Source organism: Triturus cristatus, chromosome 4_2 (assembly GCF_964204655.1).
Source record: "Triturus cristatus chromosome 4_2, aTriCri1.1, whole genome shotgun sequence".
Classification (NCBI taxonomy): Eukaryota; Metazoa; Chordata; class Amphibia; order Caudata; family Salamandridae; genus Triturus; species Triturus cristatus.
Genome location: NC_140586.1, coordinates 69,250,176 through 69,276,890, shown reverse-complemented (window position 1 = coordinate 69,276,890; position 26,715 = coordinate 69,250,176). Strand labels below are relative to the sequence as shown.

Here is a 26,715-nt window from a genome sequence, read left to right as displayed (position 1 = left end):
CACAAATTGACAAAGTGACGATGACCGAGGGCATTATCTAACGTTCTTAAGCCATTACCATGGGAAATTGCCTTTCTAGAAATATGCTGTATATGATTTTTTTCGTTTAAGTTACTAGAAAAGAGTTTCCTTAGGTAAGGGTAATATTTTGCAATTTCTTATGTTTTATTCCCGGCTTTCCATTGAAATGTGGTTTTCTTTCTGTAACATTTCCCATTAAAAATCAGAACTTTGCTTTTTATTGTATTAATTTTTAGAAAGTGACTGTGTGCATACTGTTGGAGGCATATCAGACGTTTATGCAAGCCCTTAGAAGTCAAGTTATGGAGACATATCAGTCGTTTTTGCAAGCCCTTAAGAGTCAAGTCGAAAATTACAATGTCGCCTGTATACATTAAAAAGGAATCACACGATCGATCTCCTATTTTTGGGGCATCATCATTATAATTATATAACGCCATGGGCAAGTCAAATATATAAAGCAAAAACAATAGGGGTGCCAGAAGACAACCCTGTTTTAGGATATTATAAGCAGGGGTCTTAGTCAAAAGGCCATGGTCACTTCCTTGTAATACCAGCCACCAGGTGGGTAGAATGTAGAGCTATGATTAATCTTAAAAGTGGAACAGGTATTCCTAGGCTCAGTGTTTTTTTCTATTAAATTTGTCAAACCACTCTGCTGAAGCCTGTACGAAAATCCATTATGGATTTTCGTACAGGCTTCAGCAGAGTGGTTTGACAAATAAAGTATAAACAAACTGACATCCTTTTCAGTTATTAGTTGTAACATAGCTATATTATCTAGCATGCAACAATTTTTTCTGAACCCAGCTCGTTCTATGGGAATTATCTTTTTTTTTTGGCCACCCAATCCTGTAGGTGTTCAAGGATACTTTCTGCAAAAATCTTTCCAATCGAATCAAGTAAGGCTATCTGCCTATAGTTGTTTGGAGAATTTTGTGCACCTGTTTTATTAAGTGGAATAATAACACTCCTGGACCAAGATTCAAGAAGAACCCCATTAGCATAAAAAACTAAACATAAGAGTTAAAAAGATGGAGAACACTACTCCACAGTATATAGATCTTGCTTGACAGCTACGGATGCAGACATACAGATTTTCTTGTCCACACTGACGTTGCCGCAACTTACGGATTGTCAGCAGGAAGAAGTAGGTGCTCCTCTGTTCCCGGAGAATATAAGGGATAGTATATACTCGCTATCGAATGGCAAGGCACCGGGTCAGGATGGACTGCCGGCCGAATTCTACAAGGCATACTCAGATGTATTGGTACCAGAGCTGTTGCGAGTATACGAGGCAGCGCTAGAATATTCAACGCTTACCCTCACACAAAATGAGGCAAAACTGGTTTCTCTTTTGAAGCCAGGCAGAAACCCTGACCTCCTGGGATCTTATCGCCCATTGGCCCTGCTAAACACAAAATTCTTGCCTCAGCACTAGCTAAACGTCTTGTCCCATTTGTGCTAACTCTGGTACATGCCGATCAGAATGGATTTGTACCCACCAGAAGCACCTCCCTAAATATTCGACGATTGTTCCGGGTCCAGAAATATGCCATGGAGAACTGGCCCAGATCTGGCTGTCTAGTTCTGGACCTGGAGAAGGCTTTTGATTTGCTGGAGTGGCCCTATCTGGCAGCGGTCTTACGTAAATATGAGATGGGGATGGTTATCTACAGCTGGTGCAATTGCTGTACCAACGGCCCACAGTGCAGGCTCGCATGGGCAAGCTCCTGTCAGATGCAATCAGGGTGAGACGAGGGACCAGACAGGGATGCCCTCTGTCCCCGTTGCTTTTTTCCCTGGCTATGGAACCGTTAGCAGCTCTCCTCCGAGAAGGTGGCGCGGACTGGGGCATCCCCTTGAGCGACGGACTACATACAGTGTCCCTATATGCGGACGACCTGTTATTGTATATACAAGATCTTCATGCTGTGCCACCGGAGATATCAGCACTGTTCTGTAGATTAGAGGCGGTATCGGGCCTCAGGGTAAACTGGGCCAAATCAGGTGCATACTCTTTCTGTGAGGACGTAGCTGCAGCCGATATAATCATTAACGGAGCTGCACTTCATTGGTATCCAACCACGTTCAGATACCTAGGGATATATATTTACAGGTCCCAGACAGATATTCTGGAAGGTAATCTGGTTCGAGCCGTCTCCTCAGTCAGAGCAAAGATGAAATTGTGGAAGTCCTTGCCACTCAATGTGATGGGCCGTGTCACCTTAACCAAAATGATAGTACTACCCAGGTTATTATATTATTTTGCGAATCTCCCGGTGTATGTCCCAGTGAAGCTATTCAGGGAATTAGAGGGGATCCTCTGTGGCTTGATCTGGAACGCGAGGCGACCCAGGATAGCACTGCAGAAACTATATGCACCCCCGGAAAGTGGCGGCTTAGCAGTCCCTCACCTGGAATTATATTATTTAGCGGCGCAATTACTGTGGGTCGCGAAGTGGCTCAGTGGCAAGAATCTAGCAGACACGACAACCGGAGACACAGTCTGGACGCAGGCCCAGAACTGTGGACTGTTTCACCCACTAGGAAAAAACCCTCGCCCAACACAAATACATGTCGAGCTGGCTCACAGGTGTTTCAGGAGAAGCCTTCACCTCACAAAAGACACGCTCCCATACGCCCCGGTACTACCGCTTCTTGGGACGCCCAGGGGCAGGGACCCTATAACAGACACGACATTGACGCCCTGGGTTGCAGTGGGTGTGGAGACACTTGGTGACCTGTACGTGGACAGTGCCCTAGTACCTTTCGCGACACTGACGGCAGAAAATGGATTACCAGCGGGCCAGTTTCTCTTGCACGCAGCCATTATGCGAACATTCACACAACAGTGGGGTGACATGACCGACGAGCTGCCGACACACCAGTTAATACAGTACTTGCATGTAATGGGGGAGGGCTCGCATGTGATACATTGGCTGGTGCAAGCCCTGCTTATCCATGTATTGAAACCATTGCAGAGACTCCTCACATATTGGACAGAAGACAGGGGCCGTCACTGGACGGATAAAGAGTGGGAGCGTGTCATAGCTAGTGCCACACACATACCGCGAAACTCACGATTCAAACTAATACAAACTTACATATTACATAGGGCGTACCTTTCACCAGACAAAATGAATAAATATTTTAATGTCAACACTTCCGAATGCCCGAGGTGTCGTTTCCTAGGCGCTGATCTATTACATATGTTGTGGTCCTGTCCCCTGCTTCTACCCTACTGGCGCGCGATATTGGAAAAACTAGCCAACTGCACGAGCACTGAGATACCCTCCACGTGGGAGGTTTGCATTCTGGGGCTTTATAAGAGAACCAAGGCCAATAAGGCAGGCTCCAGGTTTCGGGACCTGGGCCTCATAACAGCAAAGCGCCTCATAACTAAGAGGTGGAAACACAAGGATCCACCAGAGGTATCACACTGGGTGAAATCACTTGAAGTCTGGGCACGGACGGAGGGTACCACCCTCCACAGGGAAGAAACGGCAGGGTTGCGAAAGTATCCCATTGCACAGACTTGGGACGAAATGCTAAGAAATCTCACACGCCCTCAGGCCATGCTGCAGATGCCTCCAGTGCACCAAGCAGGACCTGATGCCTAAAGAGGCTCCTGGTCGCCGACACCGCACTGTCTTTACATGCCACCCCAATTGTAATCGCTAGACTAGGCAGGAACCTCACATTACCCCAAAAACACCATGCGAAAGCAGCTCCTGTAGCGCATCACTTCCATAACCACGCAATCATACAGAACATTAAAGTAGCAGCCCACACACCATACTTGCACAGAAAAAACATAATATCTAAAACACAGACTTGACGTTGGAACGCCCATTGATCTATTTACTTATGACACGTTATATGATGCAATTCCAGAGTTGGATGTCATTGCGAAATGTACTTATCAGTATGCATTGATGTTCTTACGAAATGCCCTCGCTGCCATGGAGAGGCGTACTTAGCACCTTCACCCTGGCCCTCCACTGGAGATGACAGAATGTGCGGGCTGTAGGAGCCCGAAGGGACTTGTTTACGTAAATGTAACCCCCATGCCCCAGGCATGGCTGACAATGAAGTAAAATGACGGAAATGGTTTGATTTATATGCTAAGTGTTCAGGAACAAGGGATATCGTTGGCATATTGATGTGTACAGCTGCCTGTGGATTAATGTACCAGAAAAGATAAAATGCAATAAAGATATTTAAAAAAACAATAATAAAAATAAAGAGTTAAAAAGATGGACCAAAGAGAAGCCTCCTTCTTAATTACGGAGACAGGGATTTCGTCTGGACCCACGGCCTCGAAGATCTACCACCCTGAATAAAATTTCAGTTTTCTTAGAAGGGGGGGCATAGGTGGAATTGTTTGCTGCAGAGCAGGAGATAGTTAAGGTTTCAGAAGGAGACAGTTAAAGATAAGGATTCAGTGAGACACCTGAATTTTACACATAGAATTCCGATATACAATTGATCCAGTCCCTTTCTTTAACTGGTATGGGCATCAGTTTTAGCCTATTGCCGCATCCATCTGCAGAGGGACTTCATATGGCTATTGAATTGTATGAGTGGGTCCAGGTACAGACTGTGAATATCAGTTGTAATTTTAATTAGCCTATCCTTTAAATGTATTAATCTTGAGGTATTCTAGTATATCCTCCCATTTCTCTTTTTAAAACTCACTATATCCCCCTTAAGGTTCCAAGGACTTACTCCATCTACTTGAAAATAAAAGTGGAATGAGAGGATCTTATGGTCATTATAAGAGTTGTCAATTATGTCCATATCAGAGAGTAAGGGGAAAAAGGAATAGGAAACAATCAGATAGTCTATAATGGAGGAAACCCCTAATCGATGTATGAATGCATTTGGCTGGAATATCATTATCAACCCTCACAGTCGCAATTAGGTCCTCAACCTTTCTTAATTGCTCCAAACGTATACTGCCACTGGAGTCAGTTTTTATTTTATCTGGTAGACTCGCTGAGGGGATATAAAATGCCTCCTCTCTTTCAGAGCCTTATCACTAGACACTCTTACATTCAAATCACCTACCACAACAATGTTTTTGCAAGTTTCCAATTCACCAGTCTCTAATATAATTGAACAGTGATTCAACCAGATGCAAAAAGGCTGAGCCAGGAGGGATGTATGTATTTACTAAAACGAAAGAGAGTTCATCCTGCTTTTTGCCATCATTTCTTCAAATCTATAATCATTTGGCTAGTTTAGAAGAATGGAATTGAAGGCTATAAGGCCAGTCAAAAATATTAGACAATAAAATTGCAACCCTGCCACTTGGATGACCCCTTTTGGAGGGTACTGCTAGACAACTTAGCACATAATAGCTTTTAGCTTGAAAGACACTGGTCGGCCATGTTTCCTGGATACAAATAATATCAGCATTATAGTCACACAACAGAACTAACCTTTTAGTATAACAACAGAGAGAACAGCCATGTTCCAGGAGATCACTCTCAAACCAGTGTTAACTTTGGAGGTTTTGGGTGGAATCCCCAGATGGCTATTATTATTAAGGGCACCCGCAAGCCAATCCCAATGTCTGGCGTCATCATAGCTAGTCTTTTTCCTGACATTAGTCTAATCGAAAATGGAAAATTCCCTCCCCCCTCACCCAAGGAGACTACCATATTTTCTACCTGTCCCCTTTGAACATTTTCTGAGAAATCCTTCTCTTCTGACCCTTCATGGTACCAATGTCCTTTATGGTTAGGCTGCTTGCCATTTGTAATCTTGTTTCTAAAAGAATAAGGCACAATAGCTATGCCCTGGCTAAGGAAATAGTCATATGTTTGTAAAATTATTTTTGAAATAAATGTACCTTTAGATCTTAAACCTAGAGCAATGTCTAATATTTGTACTAACTGTATATCATTAATACTGACCACCTTTAATGCTTCAATATCAGACTATTCAAAAGAAATTATCTATTCATTGGCAATACCTGGTTGTCAAACAGATTAATAAAATCTAGCATAACTGGAATTTCTAAAATATTAGTAGTTTTAACAATTTTGTGCACAGTACAACAATTAGCGGTTTCTGTTCTTGTTACAATGGAAAACACCTTAGCTTGAGGATTAAGGGTACTAGAAAAAGGCGGGCAGCTAGCTGAGCTTGTAGGGTTCAATTGAGCCATTCTCCTTGAAGGAGAAACTTCCTCTTGTTTGTCCTCCACAGATTATAATTAAGGTTCTAAGATTGAATCACTTTCTTTTAAAACTGCTTGGATGACTTCTAGGTCCACAGCTGGGGAGAAGCGCAGTTTTCTCAACCGCTTTTTATTAATTTTTGACGTTTGTTCGATAGTCACACTTTTGTAGATATGTTGCTGTTGTTTTCGATTGTAGAGCCTTTTTGATTTAGGTTTTTTCTCTTTCCCTGGAAATTTGGATAGACAGCATCTTTGGGCTCAGATGAGTTAATAGCAACAACCTTTGAAGGAATTTCAGCCATTGATTCAACAAACAGATTTTATAAGCACAATATCTCGAATCTCTTTTACTTGACCTTGCGCTTTTTTATGCTTTTAGACAGTGAGGTACACTGGCCTGTGTCCCAAAATCTCTATACTTCATTTGAGGTTTATAAACATACTCATGCTCAGGAAGCTAATTTTTCCCAGCCAGCTAATGAAGAATCACAGATACAGCATCTAAAATGTGATCTGCGTTATAAGCCAATTTTTCAAGTCAATTTAAAATAGATGATAAAATTGTTTCCAGGCAAAGAAAGATTCTGAGTATGGCACACCAGTAAGATTATTCGGTAAAGAAAAGTCTATGGCAGGGGTACCAGATAACTCAGATCCTTTGAGGGATTACGAGCTAGAGGTGCTGGGTGTGCTGCAGAATTGATTCATAGGTATTTTTTGGAGGAATATCCTTAAAGCTGTTCGTGTTTTTGATCTAAAGCAGCCTTAGTATGAAAAACAACATCAATATCTGGTAGCATAAAATCTTCCGAAAATTGTATTATTGTCCCACTGCCTATAGCAAACAAAAGACAACTCATTAGTATTTGAGCAAACAGTGGTTTGTATGTCTTGAGGGGCCTGCTGGACAGAAACTTGTTGGGATGATAATAATGACATTAGAGCGGCCCCTGAAGAGTCCTCCTCCTTCAGAAAATATGTTGGAATGGGAAGATTCCTTTTAGCGCATTTAAATGAGATAATTTATTTTGTAGTGGATTAGATTGAGTCTTTATGCATGACCTGGTAGAGATTATTCTGAAGGAACTGAGCTTTCTGGCTGTCATTATATAGTCTCAATTAAGTTTATGTTGTCGCACAGTCCGTTCTCCAACACACCACTACCATGGCTAATACAGGCCTTAGAATGTGACTGAAAGCTGTGTGGTATCCCGAATGCCGAATACTAAAAGACTGTGCAGACTGCTCAGCAATCCTGGTGGAAACACCTAGAGGCACAGGACTTTTCAACTGCGCTAAGGGAAAATACAGGCAGAATTTCTGCCAATAATCAGATGAGGAAAAAAATATGGCAGTGTTGCTGAACAAAACAGAGCAGCGATAGGAGGGGATTGTAAGTTCATAGAGGACCAGCTCCAAACAGACACAGCTTCAGTAGTAGTAATTACTACTCACTTGCAAAACATCCAGCCTGATCTGTAATTCTGATTGAATGGGGTTACTGTACGATTTTACAAGAGAGTACTTTGCATATAGGTTTACGAGCTGCGTAGTACCAGAAATAAACCTCTTACTTCCTCCTCTATATGTTTCTGTCAGCCAGCCACCAACTTTACCTACTGGCTTTTCAGGTATCCAAGTGCCCAGAGCCTTTCGGAACTGCAGATAAACTGCAGCGAAACCACAGCCCCACATTACACTCGCGCACCTCTGTGCAATTCACTGGCTTACTAACAAAACCTTCAAAGATGCAACTGGACACCAGCAAGACGCTGGGGGTGATACAGCCGATAGTAATCAGCTGCCACACTTCAAGAAAAGCTTACTCTCTTCTTTTTCAAGAAGGAAGACTTTCTCGGGCCAAAGGATGGAGTGTAGGGGGGCTTGCGGGCTGAGGGCGTGAAGATCAGCTGTGAGGGACGCAAAGCCGACACCAAGCCTGTGGGTGGGCATGCGATGGCGCTATGGCACAATACCTGCCGTCAGCAAGAGGAGGAATCAAGCACCATGAGGAACACATTTTTTTTACTATTACTGCTCGGATTGAGTGGGCTCAATGGGTTGGCACAGGGTTGCAGAGCCAATCAATGTTATGTCTCTGTTGCCTCAGTCAATGGCAAAGGTAATCAAAACCTTTCAACTCAGACTTCATAAACTCAAAGGGTTGGCACAGGGATACAGAGCCTGTCAATTCCATGTCTAGATGGAATTTCACAGAGGAAAACAAACATGTGATATCTAACACTGAAGCAGTTCTAACATCTCTGAAGTAGGTGTCTTACTGCCAGTTGCCCTTCTTACAGGGCCCTTCACTGAGGGCTTTGCTGTCCGCAGTCATTGTCTTAAGAGTCATCACTGTATACAATCTCATTTATCTAATCTCTTTCTTTCTCTCTCTCTTTCTTTCGCCCCCCCCCAAAAAAGGGTCCCTCTGAATGACCCTTAATGTATGTGGTTCCTCCATGCTTCTTCTCTACACCCTGTGGTATTTCTCCTTCCAGGTCGAGGTTATGAGGGAAAAAACAGAATTGGTCCTTCCATATGCCAAAGGTCACACAACATACACCATAGCTGTGCGTGCTAAAGCCAACGAGGGCAGCATTGATGGGTACTGGAGTGCCTGGTCGGAGCCAGTGACTGTGGTGACGCCCAAAGGTAAGTCAGAGCTTCACATACTGCTATCAGTCAGGCCACAGGCAGAGCATAGCATTCCCAGTGGATGACGCAAGCCCAGTGTTATAAACAGGTTTCTATCCTGCCTTCCTCCTAGAACAAATCTGGGCTTTTCACTTTAATCAAACAAATCGCTTACAATCTGCGTTATTAGCCAATTTTTCAAGTCAATTTAAAATATATAAAATTGTTTCCAGGCAAAGAAAGATTCTGAGTATGGCACACCAGTAAGATTATTCGGTAAAGAAAAGTCTATGGCAGGGGTACCAGATAACTCAGATCCTTTGAGGGATTACGAGCTAGAGGTGCTGGGTGTGCTGCATAATTTATTCATATGTATTTTTTGGAGGAATATCCTTAAAGCTGTTCTTGTTTTTGATCTAATGCAGCCTTGGTATGAAAAACAACATCAATATCTGGTAGCATAAAATCTTCCGAAAATTGTATTATTGTCCCACTGCCTATAGGAAACAAAAGACAACTCATTAGTATTTGAGCAAACAGTGGTTTGTATGTCTTGAGGGGCCTGCTGGAGAGAAACATGTTGGGATGATAATAATGACATTAGAGCGGCCCCTGAAGAGTCCTCCTCCTTCAGAAAATATGTTGGAATGGGAAGATTCCTTTTAGCGCTCTTCTTGAATCTGACCTCTCGTCCTGAACGGTAGTTTCAGTTCTTAGTAAGGATGCTCTTTACTGCAATTTCAATAAAATGAAACATATGTGCATGCCAAAGCAGTTGTTTGTGAACTACCAATCCATTTACTCTAGTTCGGAATCTGCTAAACTATCTCTAGTTTGCTGGAAATGTTCATTCATTACGGAAAGCTATTAAAAAGTCACCAGACCACTCCCTGGTAAACCAAAGCATAAATCCACAATGACAAAGCAGCCACTGCACACACTTAAATGATAAATGTCTCCGTATTTGGCATGTGCACAGCGGCCAATAGGAGTATGATCGATACCATGAGGAAAAAGTATTGCATTGACACAGACTGGCAAGTTAGTTACCTTGGGTTTCCTACCAAACGTATATGCATGATTGAATTTTTACTTCCACCTGGCCTCCCCTCTATTATTCTCATTATTAAAACCCTTTCTAAACAGAGAGCTGAGCTTGCTATTTTTAATTTAGGTTTATGAATAAAAGAGAAGTTTTCATGATGGAGAAATAATGGTTACTAAGTTAAAATTCTATTTCTCTGTCATTCTGTATTAGGCTGACATGTAGGCGCTCCTCTAAGAGCTCCAGGTGCTAGGGATCGCAATACTGCAGACATCACAGAGATGCCCCATACAGGATCAAATTTCATCAGATCATCAGGCCATAAAGAAGGTATAGATTAAGCAAGGCTAGGACAGGAGCCAGAAATGGTCGTCGTTGAGTACTATGGGACCGCAAAGCGCTCAGAGTATTCCTGACGTCCCCCCCACCCCCCCTCCAACCACCAACGTCATCCACTGCATCCTTTTACAATTGACAATTCAACTATCCTGGTCATATCAACGTCCCTCTAATTAACCTTCAGAGGGGAAGTTGAATCCCAATCACCACATAAGAAGATCGAAGAGCATTGAGAAGGCCAGATGGATGCAACTTGAGCAGAACTAACAGGCAGAATTACAGTGTATACACTGAATATTAGGTGAGAAACTTTGGGACTATTTATTTGTTTTCAGGCTGGTCAGCACTTGAGCATTACACATGGGCTTCTAAAATGGCCAAAGCGTTAATTAATGATTACAGAAAGAGGACATTCACTCTGATTCTTAAGAATACACACTAATCGGGGTTGGGCCACTTTGAGTGGTGTTTCTAGGCATACCCCTTTCAACAAAACTGAGAAAGGACTAGGTTCTTTCTACAAAAACTGAGAGAGGACTAGGCTCTTCCTTCCTCACTAATCAAGTCCAAAGAACTACACCCATTGATAACAGCAGTCCTGCTGCCAACCCAGTCCCTCAGAATCTTCACCCAGACCCAAAAAGGCAAACAGCCACCCCAGCAAAACTTCCTAGATACCCATCTCATACCCCTCCAAACCCTAACACCTACCCTAAACCCACTTTTGCCTCCCAAAGTACTACCCTCGTCAGCAATCTCAGCCCCACAGTCCACATAGCTCCTCAGAGTTTGAGACTAGACCCTACAAACACCCCACACCTCCTGAGGTCCAACTACTCTTGTACAGGAAGTGCGTCGGTCCCTAAGAAACATCCCACTGACATAGAGCAGTTTATGGCAACAATAATACCTTATGATCACAAAGAGTTGCAAACATCTACACAGAATGATAATGATATCTCTCAGTGCACATCCCACAAACTCCCCGTAACCCAAATCATAGACTGTAACTGCTCATGGAGGACATGATATGGGTCAAGATGAAAGTCATCACTCTCCTTTACACCCTAGAAAATATGCACACGTCTAAATGCACTGACTCCCCATCCAGGAGAAAACTTACCTTCAACACCACTTGCACAACTCCCCAGGACAACAAGCTTCACTGCCCGAGAAGAACGAATAATCACCTCTCTGAAGAAGTGATAAACACTGTTAATTTTACTATCAGGGAGCACAGAAAACCTACCCTGACACAACAGCCAAAATACCGAACGTCAAGCTGGAAAACTACCCTCTACAAATCATTCACAATAATCTGATCCCGATAACAACAAACACAATGTCCTCAAAACAATAAAAAACCTGAAATGCATGCTTCACAAATGCAGATCAGCTGCAAAACATGCAACTGATAGAGCAGATGTGATCCTAGCGCATGATGTGGACATTCTCTTCCTAACAGAAATCTGCCTCAATCCTACAGCTGCAAAAAGTACTAATGATGGAAAGTGGCATGGAGAGCAAGGGAATCACGTCTGAGCATACTCGTCCTTTCGGGGTGACAAATACAAAAAGAACTAATGATGGACAGAATGCAGAACAATGTCATACATTCACCCCAGTACAGAGATCTGGGCCTAAATCCATCGTTTTTTTGCTCACCGTGCCATTCCAGTTTGGACCCAGCCATATGCAAATCAGTCTTGACCCTGTGCCCAATGGGAACAGTCCAGCCCGAACTGCCAGGCCAGGTCCTCCTTGAACTGGAAACAAGCATCCTAGGACCTGTTTTGGGGTTTCACACCTCTTCAGCCAGGATAGCTTGATTCCAGTGGCATGGAGAGCACGGGACTCATGTCTGAGCATACCCGTCCCACTCGGAGTGACAAATGCAAAAAGAACTAATGATGGACAGAATGCAGAACAATGTCATACATTCACCCCAGTACAGAGATCTGGGCCTAAATCCATCGGTTTTTTGCTCACCATGCCATTCCAGTTTGGACCTAGCCATATGCAAACCAGTCTTGACCCTGTGCACAATGGCAAAAGTCCAGCCCAAAATGCCAGGCCAGGTCCTCCCTGGACTGGAAACAAGCATCCTAGGACCGGTTTCAGGGTTTCACCATTCTTCAGCCAAGATAGCTTGATTCCAGTGGCATGGAGAGCACGGGACTCACGTCTGAGCATACCCGTCCCACTCGGGGTGACAAATGCAAAAAGAACTAATGATGGACAGAATGCAGAACAATGTCATACATTCACCCCAGTACAGAGATCTGGGCCTAAATCCATCGTTTTTGTGCTCACCATGCCATTCCAGTTTCGACCCAGCCATATGCAAATCAGTCTTGACTCTGTGCCCAATGGGAACAGTCCAGCCCGAACTGCCAGGCCAGGTATTCCCTCGACTGGAAACAAGCATCCTAGGACCGGTTTTGGGGTTTCACCCCTCTTCAGCCAGGATAGCTTGGTTCCAGTGGCATGGAGAGCACGGGACTCACGTCTGAGCATACCCGTCCCACTCGGGGTGACAAATGCAAAAAGAACTAATGATGGACAGAATGCAGAACAATGTCATACATTCACCCCAGTACAGAGATCTGGGCCTAAATCCATCGTTTTTTTGCTCACCATTCCATTCCAGTTTGGACCCAGCCATATGCAAATCAGTCTTGACCCCGTGCCCAATGGGAACAGTCCAGCTCGAACTGCCAGGCCAGGTCCTCCCTGGACTGGAAACAAGCATCCTAGGACCGGTTTCGGGGTTTCACCCCTCTTCAGACAGAATAGCTTGATTCCAGTGGCATGGAGCGCACGGGACTCACGTCTGAGCATACCCGTCCCACTCGGGGTGACAAATGCAAAAAGATCTAATGATGGACAGAATGCAGAACAATGTCATACATTCACCCCAGTACAGAGATCTGGGCCTAAATCCATCGTTTTTTTGCTCATCATGCCATTCCAGTTTGGACCCAGCCATATGCAAATCAGTCTTGACCCTGTGCCCAATGGGAACAGTCCAGCCTGAACTGCCAGGGAAGACATGGCTTGGCAGTTCGGGCTGGACTGTTCCCATGAGGCACAGGGTCAAGACTGATTTGCATATGGCCATGTCTGAACTGGGGTGGCGTGGTGAGCAAAATAACGATGGATTAAACCCAGATCTGTGATTGAGGGTGAATGTTTTGCCAATGTGCAACATTCTGTCCATCATCTTGTGTGTTTTGCTGTTTGCCCTATGTGGGAAGGGTATGCCCAGACGTGGGTCCCGTGCTCACTAGGCCACTGGGGTCAAGCTATCCTGGCTGAAGAGGGGTGAAACCCCAAAACCGGTCCTAGGATGCTTTATTCCGGTCCAGGGAAGACATGGCTTGGTAGTTCGGACTGGACTGTTCCCATGAGGCACAGGGTCAAAACTGATTTGCATATGGCCATGTCTGAACTGGGGTGGTGTGGTGAGTAAAATAACGATGGATTAAACCCAGATCTGTGACTGGGGGTGAATGTTTTGCCAATGTGCAACATTCCGTCCATCATCTTGTGTGTTTTGCTGTTCACCCTATGTGGGAAGGGTATGCCCAGACGTGGGTCCGGTGCTCACTACGCCACTGGAGTCAAGCTATCCTGGCTGAAGAGGGGTGAACCCCCGAAACCGGTCCTAGGATGCTTGATTCCGGTCCAGGGAAGACATGGCTTGGTAGTTCGGGCTGGACTGTTCCCATCAGGCACAGGGTCAAGACTGATTTGCATATGGCCATGTCTGGACTGGGGTGGTGTGGTGAGCAAAATAACAATGGATTAAACCCAGATCTGTGACTGGGGGTGAATGTTTTGTCAATGTACAACATTCCGTCCATCATCTTGTGTGTTTTGTCAATCCTACAGCAGCTGCAATAATGGACCTTCTCATTCCCCTGGATTTTGCCATACTACATCTTGACCGCACAGTAAATCAGAGTGGAGGGCTCGCTATAAGCTACAGAAATTCCCTAACCGTAAACCTGATCTCGCTAGATGTGCCATCATCATTTGAACTCTTGGGAGTAGACATCAAACATGAAAAGAAAATGAAAGTGAAAACACTCCTCTTATACCATACACTGGGCGGCAACACTATCTTCCTGAAACAACTAATGGAAACAATTACAATCAATGCTTCTACACTTTCTAATACTATATTATTGGGAGTTTTCAACCTGCAGCGGAACAATGTAAATGACCCCACAGTGGCTGCAATCAGTAACCTTCTTCAGGACCTCAACATGACTCAAACCTGCGAAGGACCAACACACAACAAAGGTGCACCCCTCACCCTAATCATTGCTAAACCGGGTTCAGTAAATATGCTGTAAATAATCCCAGTAGACCCGTCAGACCAACCATCAAATTCTCACTATAAACCAAAATTAAAGCTCAAAAGAGAAGAGAAAACATGGGTGAGGGATTTCAGCAACGTAAACAGATCAGAACTGGGGGACATATGTCAAACTGCCTTGTGACCCTGGTCTGAACAAACATTGGTTCATGATCTAACGCAATTCTACAACAGCAGTATGACTGACATAGTTCAGAAAGCTGCTCCACTAAAACTAAAAAGGCTAAAGGAAAAAAGCTTCAGAACCATAGTTCAACCAAAACATTAACAAGGAAAGAAGACAACTAAGACAGCTGGAACGACTATGGTGGAAGGATCCAAGCCTTACCCAGATCGAATAACTAAGAATGAACACAAGCTCTTAAAAAATGCGACCCTAAAAGCCAAAACAACAGGAATCGGGTGTCAACTTGGTAAAGCGAAGAACCAGCCCAGAAAACTCTTTGACATAATAAAGAAACAATCAGGAAAACTTGCAGAACACATAATGGCTAAAACCTCGGTAGATATTTGCAATGCCTTCTCAACTTTTTTTAAAGACAAAATTGCAACCATACGCAACTCTATTCCCAGCTTAGCAAACACCCAACTTAGAGATTCCACCAATCATGGGTCACTCAAGTCGCACCTAACAAGCCAGAGCTGAAGTATATTTATTGGAACTGGGTTGATTCCAACGAGCTGAGCAAAACAAATTTGGGGAGATTGACAGATGAATTCTTCAGTCATAAGCAGTGCAGCGGCTTAGAGCCTTACCTGGATATTATCCAGGTTCCACGCAACAGGCTGCTATACACCCAATTTAGGTTAGGCACACTCCCAGTCCATGCAACAACATCTAAATGGAGCCTGCACGAATATCAACACAAGGCTTGTCCTTGTTGCAGAGCCCCGCTGTAAAGTGTGTCCCAGGTTTTATTTGCCTGCCCGGCTTATTCTACCATCAGGTCCAAATGGATAAAACCAATCTGTAAATCCATGGGCACACGTAAGGTCGCCCTCCGTATTCTCAAAACTGACTCAAGCATGCTTATTATTTGTGGGGTGGCTACGTTTTTGAGTCGCGCCTGGATTATCAGACACAAAGCTCTGAAGGGCTCCCATATGGCGAGTAATAATGGCAGTTCCTCTACCATTGTACATTAATTACAACATGCTGAAAAGTCCATTAATTTTGTACCTTTGGGAGGAATGTACGTGCTTTTAAAAAATAGAGTGTCCTATCTTGAGATACATTCTCTTTGTTTGTGAGAGTTCCTTTATAGTTTTCACATATTCACATTACTGTCTGGTGGTGTTTTAATGCCTCTTCTTTCACTGTTTTATACATCCTTGTTTTTACAATTTTATAAAGAAAAAATATCATCACCTAACACTTTATTTCCCTTACTAGTATCCTTATTTTATCACATAATCTCCTATAAATTTAGCAACTTGAAAACCTAGTTTAATCATGTTTTAACCTGATGTGAACCATTATAGAATTTTAATGTTTTTGTATGTTGTTGCACATTGCTTTTATGATACTAGTGATCGAATAAAGCACTATTTCATTTGATTTGATTCCACCAACCCCAACCTCACAACACACAGCATATATACTGACCAACACTCCCCATATGTCTCAAGGAAAACCAGATTCTGGAACGGTTTCAGACCTATGTCTGAGAGAGAAATACAGAAAAACATGCACCTAATGAAACCTAACTCACATTTTGAAGATGCCATTCCCTACCATCTACAGAAAGAGATCCAACAATCCTTTACTCCAAAAAGGACCAAAATTGTGACCACATCGCTCCAACAAAGATCCCTCGAGATTGCTTGAAGATGGGACAAGTATCCCCCCTACTGAAAAAACCGGGCTCTGATTGGAAAGACTTGAACAACTTCCGACCAATATCCAGTCTGCCTATGTGAACACATTCAAAATTTTGACCTATACATTAAGAATTTAGACCTATTAGACAATCATCAATCTGGGTTTAGACCGGGACACAACACTGAGGTGGCCATGCTGAACATTCTAGATGACATACAAGCTTCACTAGACCAAAATTAATCCTGTCTCCTGATACTTCTGGATTTATCTTCAGTGTTCGAAATGATCAACTATGAACGCCTCAGAGAAACTCTGGAAATCAGAATAAACATATCTGGAGCCATCCTTAACTGGTTCACCTCCTTCTTGCAGAACAGACAACAATGGGTCCAAATCAACAACACCCTATCTAATGTAACAGACATTGACACTGGTGTTCCACAAAGTTCTATAATCTCGCTAACGCTCTCTAATCTGTACATAAAACCACTCACTGAAATCCTGAAACAATCAAAATTATCATACAACATGTATACAGATGATTTTCAACTATATATCAAACTATTCTCTCAAGAGGATATCCAGAGACTAGAAGATACCCTGCGGAAAACACATCTGGCTGGCATACAACCGTCTAAAACTAAATCCTCAAAAAACTGAATTCATTCACTTCTCCCCACATCTCAAAGCCCAACTACCTCAACTATGGTTTCAAAACCTCAACTCGCAAAACTGCAACCCAACTATCTGCAAATCGGCAAAATCACTAGGCATCACACTAGACTCAAAGCTAAACATGCAAGCTCACATACAAGCTGCATCAAGGAGCACCAACCTACATTTGCATATTCTAAGAAAACCTAAACCCTTCATACCCATTGATGACCTAAAAATGGGGGTTCAGTCTCTAGTGCTCTCTAGATTAAACTATGGGAATGCTACTCTCATAAATGGTAGGGAATGGGAAAGCCAGCTTTTCACCAATAAAAGTGTTGGAGGGAGGACCACCGGGGAGTCAGGGGGCCCACTCCGGGGCACCTTCCTACCGCAAAGTTATAGCCGAGCGCCGCTGAGAAGCCTCCTAGGAGAGGTCTTTCTCCTATGCTCGTACTAGGCCCAGTAACACCACCACACAGGACTCCGTATCAGTTGCTTATCTAGGTACTTTATCAATAGTAGCACATTCGAAATATTTACAGGGGGATCGAGAGATCCAGAAAGAGTCTCAATGTCTTTGTAGGGACAGGGTAGCAGGACAGTCTTAGTACCAGCCTGGTACGGGGAAGCTCTGCGCCAGACCTTGCGTTAGGCCGAAGGTGGCTCCGGGGACCGGAGCGGCAGGTGCTGGTCTCAAAGCAGCTCGGACGTGGAGAGCCGTGACGGGGTCTGCAGGGCTCGGGTGGTAGTTCCGCTTGGGTCGAGCCGAGACACAGTCAGTAGGGCTCCTGTGGTAGGTCCGCTTCGGTCGAGCCGCGACGAGGTCAGCCGGGCTCTGATGGCAAGTTCAACAAGGCCGGGCCACGACAGCGTCAGCAGGGCCCCAAGGGTTCGTGAAGGTCTTTAAGCACGGTGGAGCCGCGACGTAGTCAGCAGGGCTCAGAGCGTGGTTCCAGGATGAGTCTTTCTCCGTAGGGTCAGCCGCGATCCGATCAGCAGGGCTCTTGACTCCGGGATACAACTGCTGTCCTGTTGCAGGGTCGCCCCAGATATAGGTCTGGAGCCCTTTGATGTCCGGACCCTTGCGCCCGGGGGGGCGGAGAGGCCGGGTTGGGAGCGGCCATTTGCTCAGCAGGAGAGGCGCCAGGCCCAGGAGAGCTGTGGGGCGATCGCACCTAGGTGTGGGAGGACGGTTGGGGGTCCCATCGATACTGCCCTCCGCCGGGAGTGGGGAAGTGTTCACGTGGTACCCCCTGGCCAGTTGTTGGTGCCTTGATGTCGGGGCTTGCTGGGGCCGAGGCCGGGTTGAGCGGGGTCACGTAGGCTGGTGCGCAGAGTCACGTACAATCCAAAATGGAGGAACCCCGAGGTGCAGGGGACCTCGTGCGGCTTGACAAGGGGGAACAGGACCACGCCACGAGGCCGGCTCCAACAAGCGTCCCCCCCAGCGGAAGGCAGGGAGAGTCACCCATCTCCTTGGGGGTTCTCCTCGCCGAGGCGGAAGGATCTGGATAGGCCGTCGGCATTGGCGTGGTCGTTGCCGGGCCGGTGCTCTATGGTGAAGTCCATCCCTTGCAGCGAGATGAACCATCGAAACAATTTGGGGTTCTCGCCCCGCATCTGCATTAGCCACTGCAGGGGCCGGTGGTCAGTCTGGACTCGGAAGTGGGTGCCGAAAAGGTAGGGCCGGAGCTTTTTGAGAGCCCATACCACGGCGAAGGCCTCCCGCTCGATGGTGCTCCACCTCTGTTCTCGGGGCAGCAGTCGGCGGCTGATGAAGGCCACAGGTCTGTCGAGGCCCTCGGTGTCCATCTGGGAGAGGACCGCCCCAACCCCGTACTCCGAGGCATCTGTCTGAACCACGAATTCCTTGCCGTAGTCAGGGGCCTGTAGTACAGGGGCAGCGCACATTGCCGCCTTGAGGGTTTCAAAAGCGGTCTGACAGCGGGGTGTCCAGTGCACCGTCTTGGGCTGCTTTTTGGAAGTGAGCTCCGTGAGGGGGCCCACAATACTGCCATAGTCTTTGATAAATCGCCGGTAGTAGCCCGTGAAGCCTAAGAAGGCCCGGACAGCTGTTTGGGTGGCGGGGGGCACCCACGCCTGGATGGCATCGACCTTCAACTGGAGGGGCGCCACCTGGCCACTCCCCACCTGATGGCCCAGATAGGTCACTGATCCTTGACCGATCTGGCACTTGCTGGCCTTAATCGTGAGACCGGCCCTTTGGAGAGCGGCCAGGACTTCTCTGAGGTGTCCTAGGTGCGCGGCCCAGTGGTTGCTGAAGACTGCAATGTCGTCTAAGTAGGCCGCGCTGAAGGCTTCTAGTCCGGCCAGGACCTTGTTCACCAGTCTCTGGAAGGTCGCTGGGGTGTTCTTCATACCGAAGGGCATCACCCGAAAGTGGTAGTGCCCATCGGGGGTGGAGAAGGCGGATCGTTCCTGGGCGCCGGGGGTGAGCCTGATCTGCCAGTACCCAGCGGTGAGATCAAAAGTGCTTAGGTAGCGGGCGGCCCCTAAGCGGTCGATCAGCTCGTCTGCCCGTGGCAGGGGGTGGGCATCGGTCTTGGTGACTGCGTTTAGGCCCCTGTAGTCCACACAAAATCTGAGTTCCGGGGGGGTGCTGGGGGCGGCGGCCTTCGGCACCAAGACCACAGGGCTGGCCCACGGGCTGTCGGATGGCTCGATGACTCCGAGGGCGAGCATCTTGGAGACCTCCGTTTGTATGCAGGCTCGGACCCGGTCGGGCACTCTGTAGGCGCGGTGTCGCACAGGGGGGCTGTCCCCGGTATCCACGTCGTGGACGCACCAGGGGGTCACCCCGGGCGTGAGAGAGAAGAGGGCAGCGAAGGGTTGCAGCAGCTGCCGGCAGTCATGGCGCTGTTCTGGGGTCAGGGTGGTGGAGAGTTTGACGCCCTCCATGGAGCCGTCTTGGTCCGAGGACCCCAGGGGGTCGGGTAGGGGCTCGGAGTCGCTTTCGCCCCCATCGTCGGTAGCCAGCAGCAGGCTTAGTTCGGTTCGGGCAAAGTGGGGCTTGAGCCGGTTGGCGTGTAGGACCCGGAGGGGGTTCCTTGGGGACTCCATGTCGACCAAGTAGGTGACGGGGCTCTTCTTATCAACCACCTTGAAGGGCCCGGTCCATCTGTCCTGAAGGGCGCAGGGGTCCACTGACAACATGACCCAGACTTGCTGGCCCGGCTCGAACTCGATGGTCGAGGCATTTTCGTCATACCAGCGTTTCATGTCTTCTTGGCTGGCTTCGAGGTTGGCTTTTGCCAGGGCCCGGAACTTCCGAGTCTGGTTCCGCAGGGTCAAGAGGTACCTGTAGACGTCGGGGGGGGGGGCATCTTGGACGCTCGCCTCCCAGCCCTCTTTGACCAGGCTGAGGGGCCCTCGGACGGGGTGCCCATACAACAGTTCGAAGGGGCTGAAGCCCAGGGATTTCTGTGGAACCTCTCGATAGGCGAACAGGTGGCATGGCAGCAGGACGTCCCATCTCCTCCTCAGGGGCTCTTCCAGGCCCTTGATCATTCCTTTCAAGGTTCTGTTGAACCGCTCGACCAGTCCGTTCCCCTGGGGGTGGTAAGGGGTGGTGAACTTGTAGGTGACCCCACACTGTTGCCAGAGGGATCTCATGTATTTCGAGATGAAGTTCGTACCCCTGTCGCTCACCACTTCTCGGGGGAACCCCACCCTGAAGAAGATGCCAATCAGGGCCCGGCCCACCACTGGAGCTGTCACAGTTCGGAGGGGAATGGCCTCTGGGTATCGGGTGGCGTGGTCGACCAGTACCAGGATGAAGCGGTGGCCCAGGGCGGTTCGGGGGTCGAGGGGCCCCACGATGTCGATCCCTACCCGTTCGAACGGGGTGTGGACGGCTGGAAATGGTTGGAGGGGGGCCTTGACTCGACCCCCAGTCTTCCCGCTGGCTTGGCAGGTCTGGCAGGTCTGGCAGGACCGGCAGTGGTGGTCCACGTCTCTCCGCATTCGGGGCCAATAAAAAATGGGTCACTAAGCGGCTGTAGGTCTTGTCTCGCCCGAGGTGTCCGGCGAGGGGCACGTCATGCGCCAGGTTCAGGAGGAACTCTCGGAATCGGAGGGGAACCACCAACACACGGCCGGCTCCTAGTTCGGCGACTTTCTGTTCGCTATATAACAAGTCATTGTCCCAATAGATCCAGTGGGTTCCCGTGGGGTCCCCCGTGGCCTGGGCGGCCGCTTGCTGTCGGGCCCCCTCGAGGGACGGGCAGGCCTTCTGTTCTTGTTGGAACTGTTCGCGGGTGGGGCCCCCGTCGTGGCGCCACTGGGCCAGCTCGGGGATCTCGCTGAGGGAGGCGGCCTCGTCGGGGGAAAGTTCGGATGGCCCGGCCTCATCGTCAGGCTCCTCCGTGCCAGAGGAGGGTGGCAGTTCTGGACCCGCAGGCTCGACGTGTGCCGCTGCAGCGGCTGGTTGGGCGGTCATGGACCGGGTGGTGGCGCAGGCCCATTCGGGCAGCCCTAGCATCCCCAGATGCTCTCGGCGCTCCACCTGGGCCCAGGGGGAGCTCTCCAGGTCGTTCCCCAGGAGGCAGTCCACTGGAGCGTCGTCGCGGACAGTTACTTTCAGGGTGCCTGACACTCCTCCCCACTCGAAGGGGATCCGGGCCATCCGGCACATGCTTTCGGTGTTGTCCGCGGTCCGGACAGGGCATAGGACATGCGGCAGGATCTGTTCGGGGGTCACCAGGTGGCAGCGGACAGCGGTCACACTGGCCCCAGTGTCACGGAGGGCTTCGGCCCGTTGCCCATTGATGGTGACCCACTGCTGGTACTTCTGGGTGTTGCTCGGGATGGGAGCTCGGGGCACCATTTCTCGGGTGCCCAGGCCTACGAGTGACATGGCAGCCGGTTCCCACTCGGGGGACCCGACGTCGCGGTTTTCCTCCTCTTCTTCTCCTTCCCCCAGGGCTGCGGCGGCTATTTGTCGGGGAGGGGGCCCAGCGGCCCCGTTTCGTCGGTTCACGGGGCAGGCCGGTTCGCTCGCATAGTGGCCTGTCTGTTGGCAGCCGAAGCAGGTCACTGTTGGTCGGGGTCCAGGCCTGGCGATGGGGGTCCCCCTACGGACCAGGGTCGGGGACGTGTGGTTGGCGGCTTGGCCTCGCGGCGGGCTTCGGGGCGGCCCGGCCGGGAATTCTCGACTGCGGTGGGACCCTCCTCCTCCGCCCCGCTGGCGAGGAGGTCCCGTGGTACTCCGTTGGTAGTCCCCCACGGGGTTCCGGGGGACCCGGGTGTTGACCCATCAGTCGGCTTCGGCGGCGAGCTTCCGGGGCTCGGTCAGTTTGCTGTCAAGGAGGTGTTGCCTTAGTTCGACAAAGCAGTTGTTGGCGAGGTGCTCCCAGACAATGAGGTCGAACAGTTCGTTGTACGAGGTGACCTTGCTCCCTCTTATCCACCCTTCAAAGGCTCTGCTGAAGAAGTCCACGTATTCGACCCATGTGGTACCGTGGAGCTTCTTGCAGTCCCGGAAGCGCTGCCGGTACATCTCGGCTGATAGTCCGTAGCGGGTGAGTAGGGCCTCTTTCATGTGGTCGTACGAGGTCATCACCGCGTCGGGGAGTTGCAGCAGGGTATCCCGGCCCTCGCTGAGGAACCTCCCCCATAGGCCGGCACCTCAATCCTTCCGGGGTACCCGATGGGAGGTCATGGCTACCTCGTATGCTCGGAACCATTGCTGGATGTCGTCGTTTTTATAGTACTCCTTGACGACATCCTTGGGGATATGAACCTTTGGCTCGGTCAGTGGCAGAGCGTCCCGGGATCCGGGGGTGCTGGTCTCCCCCGTTTTGGATTTCAGTTCGAGTTCCTTGAGGCCCCTCTCGTGCTCGAGGGTTAGCCGTTTCTCTTCTAGTTCTCGATGCCGTTTCTTTTCTTCGATTTCCTCCTGCAGCCATAGTTGCTCCAAGGCCAAGTTTTTCTCCGCCAGCAGGAGTTCACCGTCCAGCCGGAGTCGTGCGAGTTCCAATTCGTGTGTCCGGACCCTCTCCCGTTCTCGCATTTCTTCGTGGGATAGGCCGGCTTCCGGGATGCTTCGTCCCCCATCTGCCGGGGTCATGGTCGGCGGCAGGTTTTCGTACCGGGCCGAGGTCCCTTCGCCTTGGGGTGGAGTGGCCTTGGATTCTGCCCAGGCTTTCAGGGCTTTCTGCATTTCTTCCTTGGTGCCCAATCCTGTGGTTGGGATCCCTTTGTCCTTGCAGAATTGTTTCAATTCTTTGTGGGTGTATTCTTCCAACCTTTCTTGCTGGAAGGTTGCGGCCACGGTTGTTTCTTGGCTGCTCATGGTTCTCTTTCTTTTTCCGTCTGGTTAGGCAGCGGGTGCGTTACTTGCCTGTACGATTGCGTCTGGCTCGGATCCCGTCGCTGGCCACCAAATGTTGGAGGGAGGACCACCGGGGAGTCAGGGGGCCCACTCCGGGGCACCTTCCTACCGCAAAGTTATAGCCGAGCGCTGCTGAGAAGCCTCCTAGGAGAGGTCTTTCTCCTATGCTCGTACTAGGCCCAGTAACACCACCACACAGGACTCCGTATCAGTTGCTTATCTAGGTACTTTATCAATAGTAGCACATTCGAAATATTTACAGGGGGATCGAGAGATCCAGAAAGAGTCTCAATGTCTTTGTAGGGACAGGGTAGCGGGACAGTCTTAGTACCAGCCTGGTACGGGGAAGCTCTGCGCCAGACCTTGCGTTAGGCCGAAGGTGGCTCCGGGAACCGGAGCGGCAGGTGCTGGTCTCAAAGCAGCTCGGATGTGGAGAGCCGCGACGGGGTCTGCAGGGCTCGGGTGGTAGTTCCGCTTGGGTCGAGCCGTGACACAGTCAGCAGGGCTCCGGTGGTAGGTCCGCTTCGGTCGAGCCGCGACGAGGTCAGCCGGGCTCTGATGGCAAGTTCAACAAGGTCGGGCCGCGACAGCGTCAGCAGGGCCCCAAGGGTTCGTGAAGGTCTTTAAGCACGGTGGAGCCGCGACGTAGTCAGCAGGGCTCAGAGCGTGGTTCCAGGATGAGTCTTTCTCCGTAGGGTCAGCTGCGATCCGATCAGCAGGGCTCTTGACTCCGGGATACAACTGCTGTCCTGTTGCAGGGTCGCCCCAGATATAGGTCTGGAGCCCTTTGATGTCCGGACCCTTGTGCCCGGAGGGGCGGAGAGGCCGGGTTGGGAGCGGCCATATGCTCAGCAGGAGAGGCGCCAGGCCCAGGAGAGCAGTGGGGCGATCGCACCTAGGTGTGGGAGGACGGTTGGGGGTCCCATCGATACTGCCCTCCGCCGGGAGTGGGGAAGTGTTCACGTGGTACCCCCTGGCCAGTTGTTGGTGTCTTGATGTCGGGGCTTGCTGGGGCCGAGGCCGGGTGAGCGGGGTCACGTAGGCTGGTGCGCAGAGTCACGTACAATCCAAAATGGAGGAACCCCGAGGTGCAGGGGACCTCGTGCGGCTTGGCGAGGGGGAACAGGACCACGCCACGAGGCCGGCTCCAACAGAAAGTGACAATAAATGCAGCAGCAAGACTGTTAACAGGCACATGTCGTAGGTCACTCTGGTTCAAAATACTTGACGAAAAGATTCAAGCTTTCAGGATGTGGAAGAGAATCCAGAAATGCTAATTCCCTCATACTAGAACCTGCCAGATGCAAAAAAAGGAAAACTCAATGCTGCTCTTTCACCAGATATTCTCCTAAAGTATGGAACTCCCTTCCATCCTCAACGAGAACAATTACCTCATTCAGACTGTTCAAGATTAGGCCACATTTGTGGCCTAAGAGAACTACTCTGAAACTGACATTCACAGATTTGTTATTGTATACTGTTGTTTTATACCTTACTCTTTGAACTTTATACATGATAACTCACTTGTAACTATAATTATCCATATTAGTTATTGTACAAAATTGTTAGAGACCTTACTCTTGGAACCTTATGTATATACAGCAAATCTTAAATGACTAAGGGCCATATGTATGAACACATTTTCCCATAGACACAGAATGGGTAAAACCCTTTGATACATATGGCCCTAAGATACTTACTATATTGTAACCCTTTTCAAATCTCTCCATGTACAACGCTCTGATGGTCGTTTATGCGCTTTATGAAACACAAAAATAAATGCACACTAAATAAATGCATACCTTCTTTGAATTAATATGCAACGTACCCTACTCTCCATTAAGCTGGTAGAATAATTGAAAAGTTGTTAATTGGATAGGACTGCGAGCTTTGTATTGCACTGAACTGCTCAACTGGTACTTTTTACTTTCTGGAACAGTGGAGCACCTACAAACCTCATAGGAGTCGTCTTATATGATAAGGTAATGCACCCTTGCCGTGTTTTTTGGGAGTGAAGGGATTAAAGGCAGAGGTGGGGAATAAAAGTCGGCGTTTGAATGATTTAGAATCAATTAATATGAAAATGTAGCCTCCCACTGGTATGTTTTCCTTACCAGATCATTTTTTAAATAAAAATGACAACTATTTTTTGGGGGACCTCACACATAGGTGGATATATTGTAATGTTTAAGATAATAAAATAAGATCCAATTTTTAAGAATACTAGGGAGGCCCACTTATCTGTGGTGATTCTATGTGCCTCTACTAATTTATGTAACTTTCCTCAATTAAAAAATGGATAATGAATAAATGAATGAATATGTCATTTATATAGCACGAAATATGCCCTCGGCCAGAGGTATCCCGGCTCTTCTAGAATACCCTATCCCTGAATAAGCATCTGTGCTACAGACAGAGAGGCAAGCAAGGACGTCTTCACAATTTGAGACTGTATAACTATGCCATCAGTTGTTTGAGGAAGACGAGGAGACTTTTTTGTGTCCTTATTGAAATAGGTATGGCGTTCCAGTCCTTAGCAGTGATTACTGCTATTGATCTTCCTCTAATCCGGTGTTTTTTTATTTTAAAATCTTGGCATAGCATAGGTTTTGGGAGGTTGATGTCAGCACTCTGGTTGGTATATGGCGGACAGAAACGGAGGACATGCGATTGTCCGTTCTTCTGTCATACAACGCTTTGTGGTATAGCAACTTAAAAAGGCTCCTTCTTGACAGTGGTTTGCCAATGAAGCTGGCAAAGGTGGTACGAAACTGAAGTTTGGCAGTTTATTCCAAGAACCATGCTTGCCACACATTCTGGACTATTGGTACATTGCCTGTTAGATACTTAAGGAGACCAACCAATAGAGCTGCAATGATCTAATCGAGATAGCATTATGGCTTGAACCACCACATCCCTCAAAAAGGTAGGCAGAGAGGGGAGAATCTTTCAGATGATGCTCTTGGCGCATACATGTAGAGACAAGCTTTATCATTTGAGGTTTAAGGCTTGCTCATAATCATATCTGATTCCTACATTTCTGACCCGTTAACTTGAATTAGAGAAGTCCCTAATTTAGGTTGCCACCTCATTTGTGACCATAAGGATGAATTGCCAAAGACACATACTTGTAATTTATCCCCATTTAGGATAGGATCATTGTTCCTCATCCAGTCTGTGACTTCTTCCATTCAATTCGAAAACTGCTGGGGTTCTCCAGTTTTGACCATAGGAGTCTATTAGTCTTGCCAGGGGGCTACGCACA

The 26,715-nt window shown here is 48.1% G+C and overlaps 1 protein-coding gene across 2 annotated transcripts in view; it reads left to right on the top strand.

Annotated features, from left to right (window-relative positions):
• The window catches only part of EPOR (erythropoietin receptor), a 272,782-nt gene that overhangs the window by 198,658 nt on the left and 47,409 nt on the right, over window positions 1–26,715 (top strand). For both annotated transcript variants that reach the window (XM_085600545.1, XM_085600544.1), the window contains exon 5: window positions 8,716–8,869. In XM_085600545.1, coding sequence (XP_085456671.1) covers window positions 8,716–8,869 — 154 coding nt within the window. The remainder of the gene's footprint in view (window positions 1–8,715; window positions 8,870–26,715) is intronic.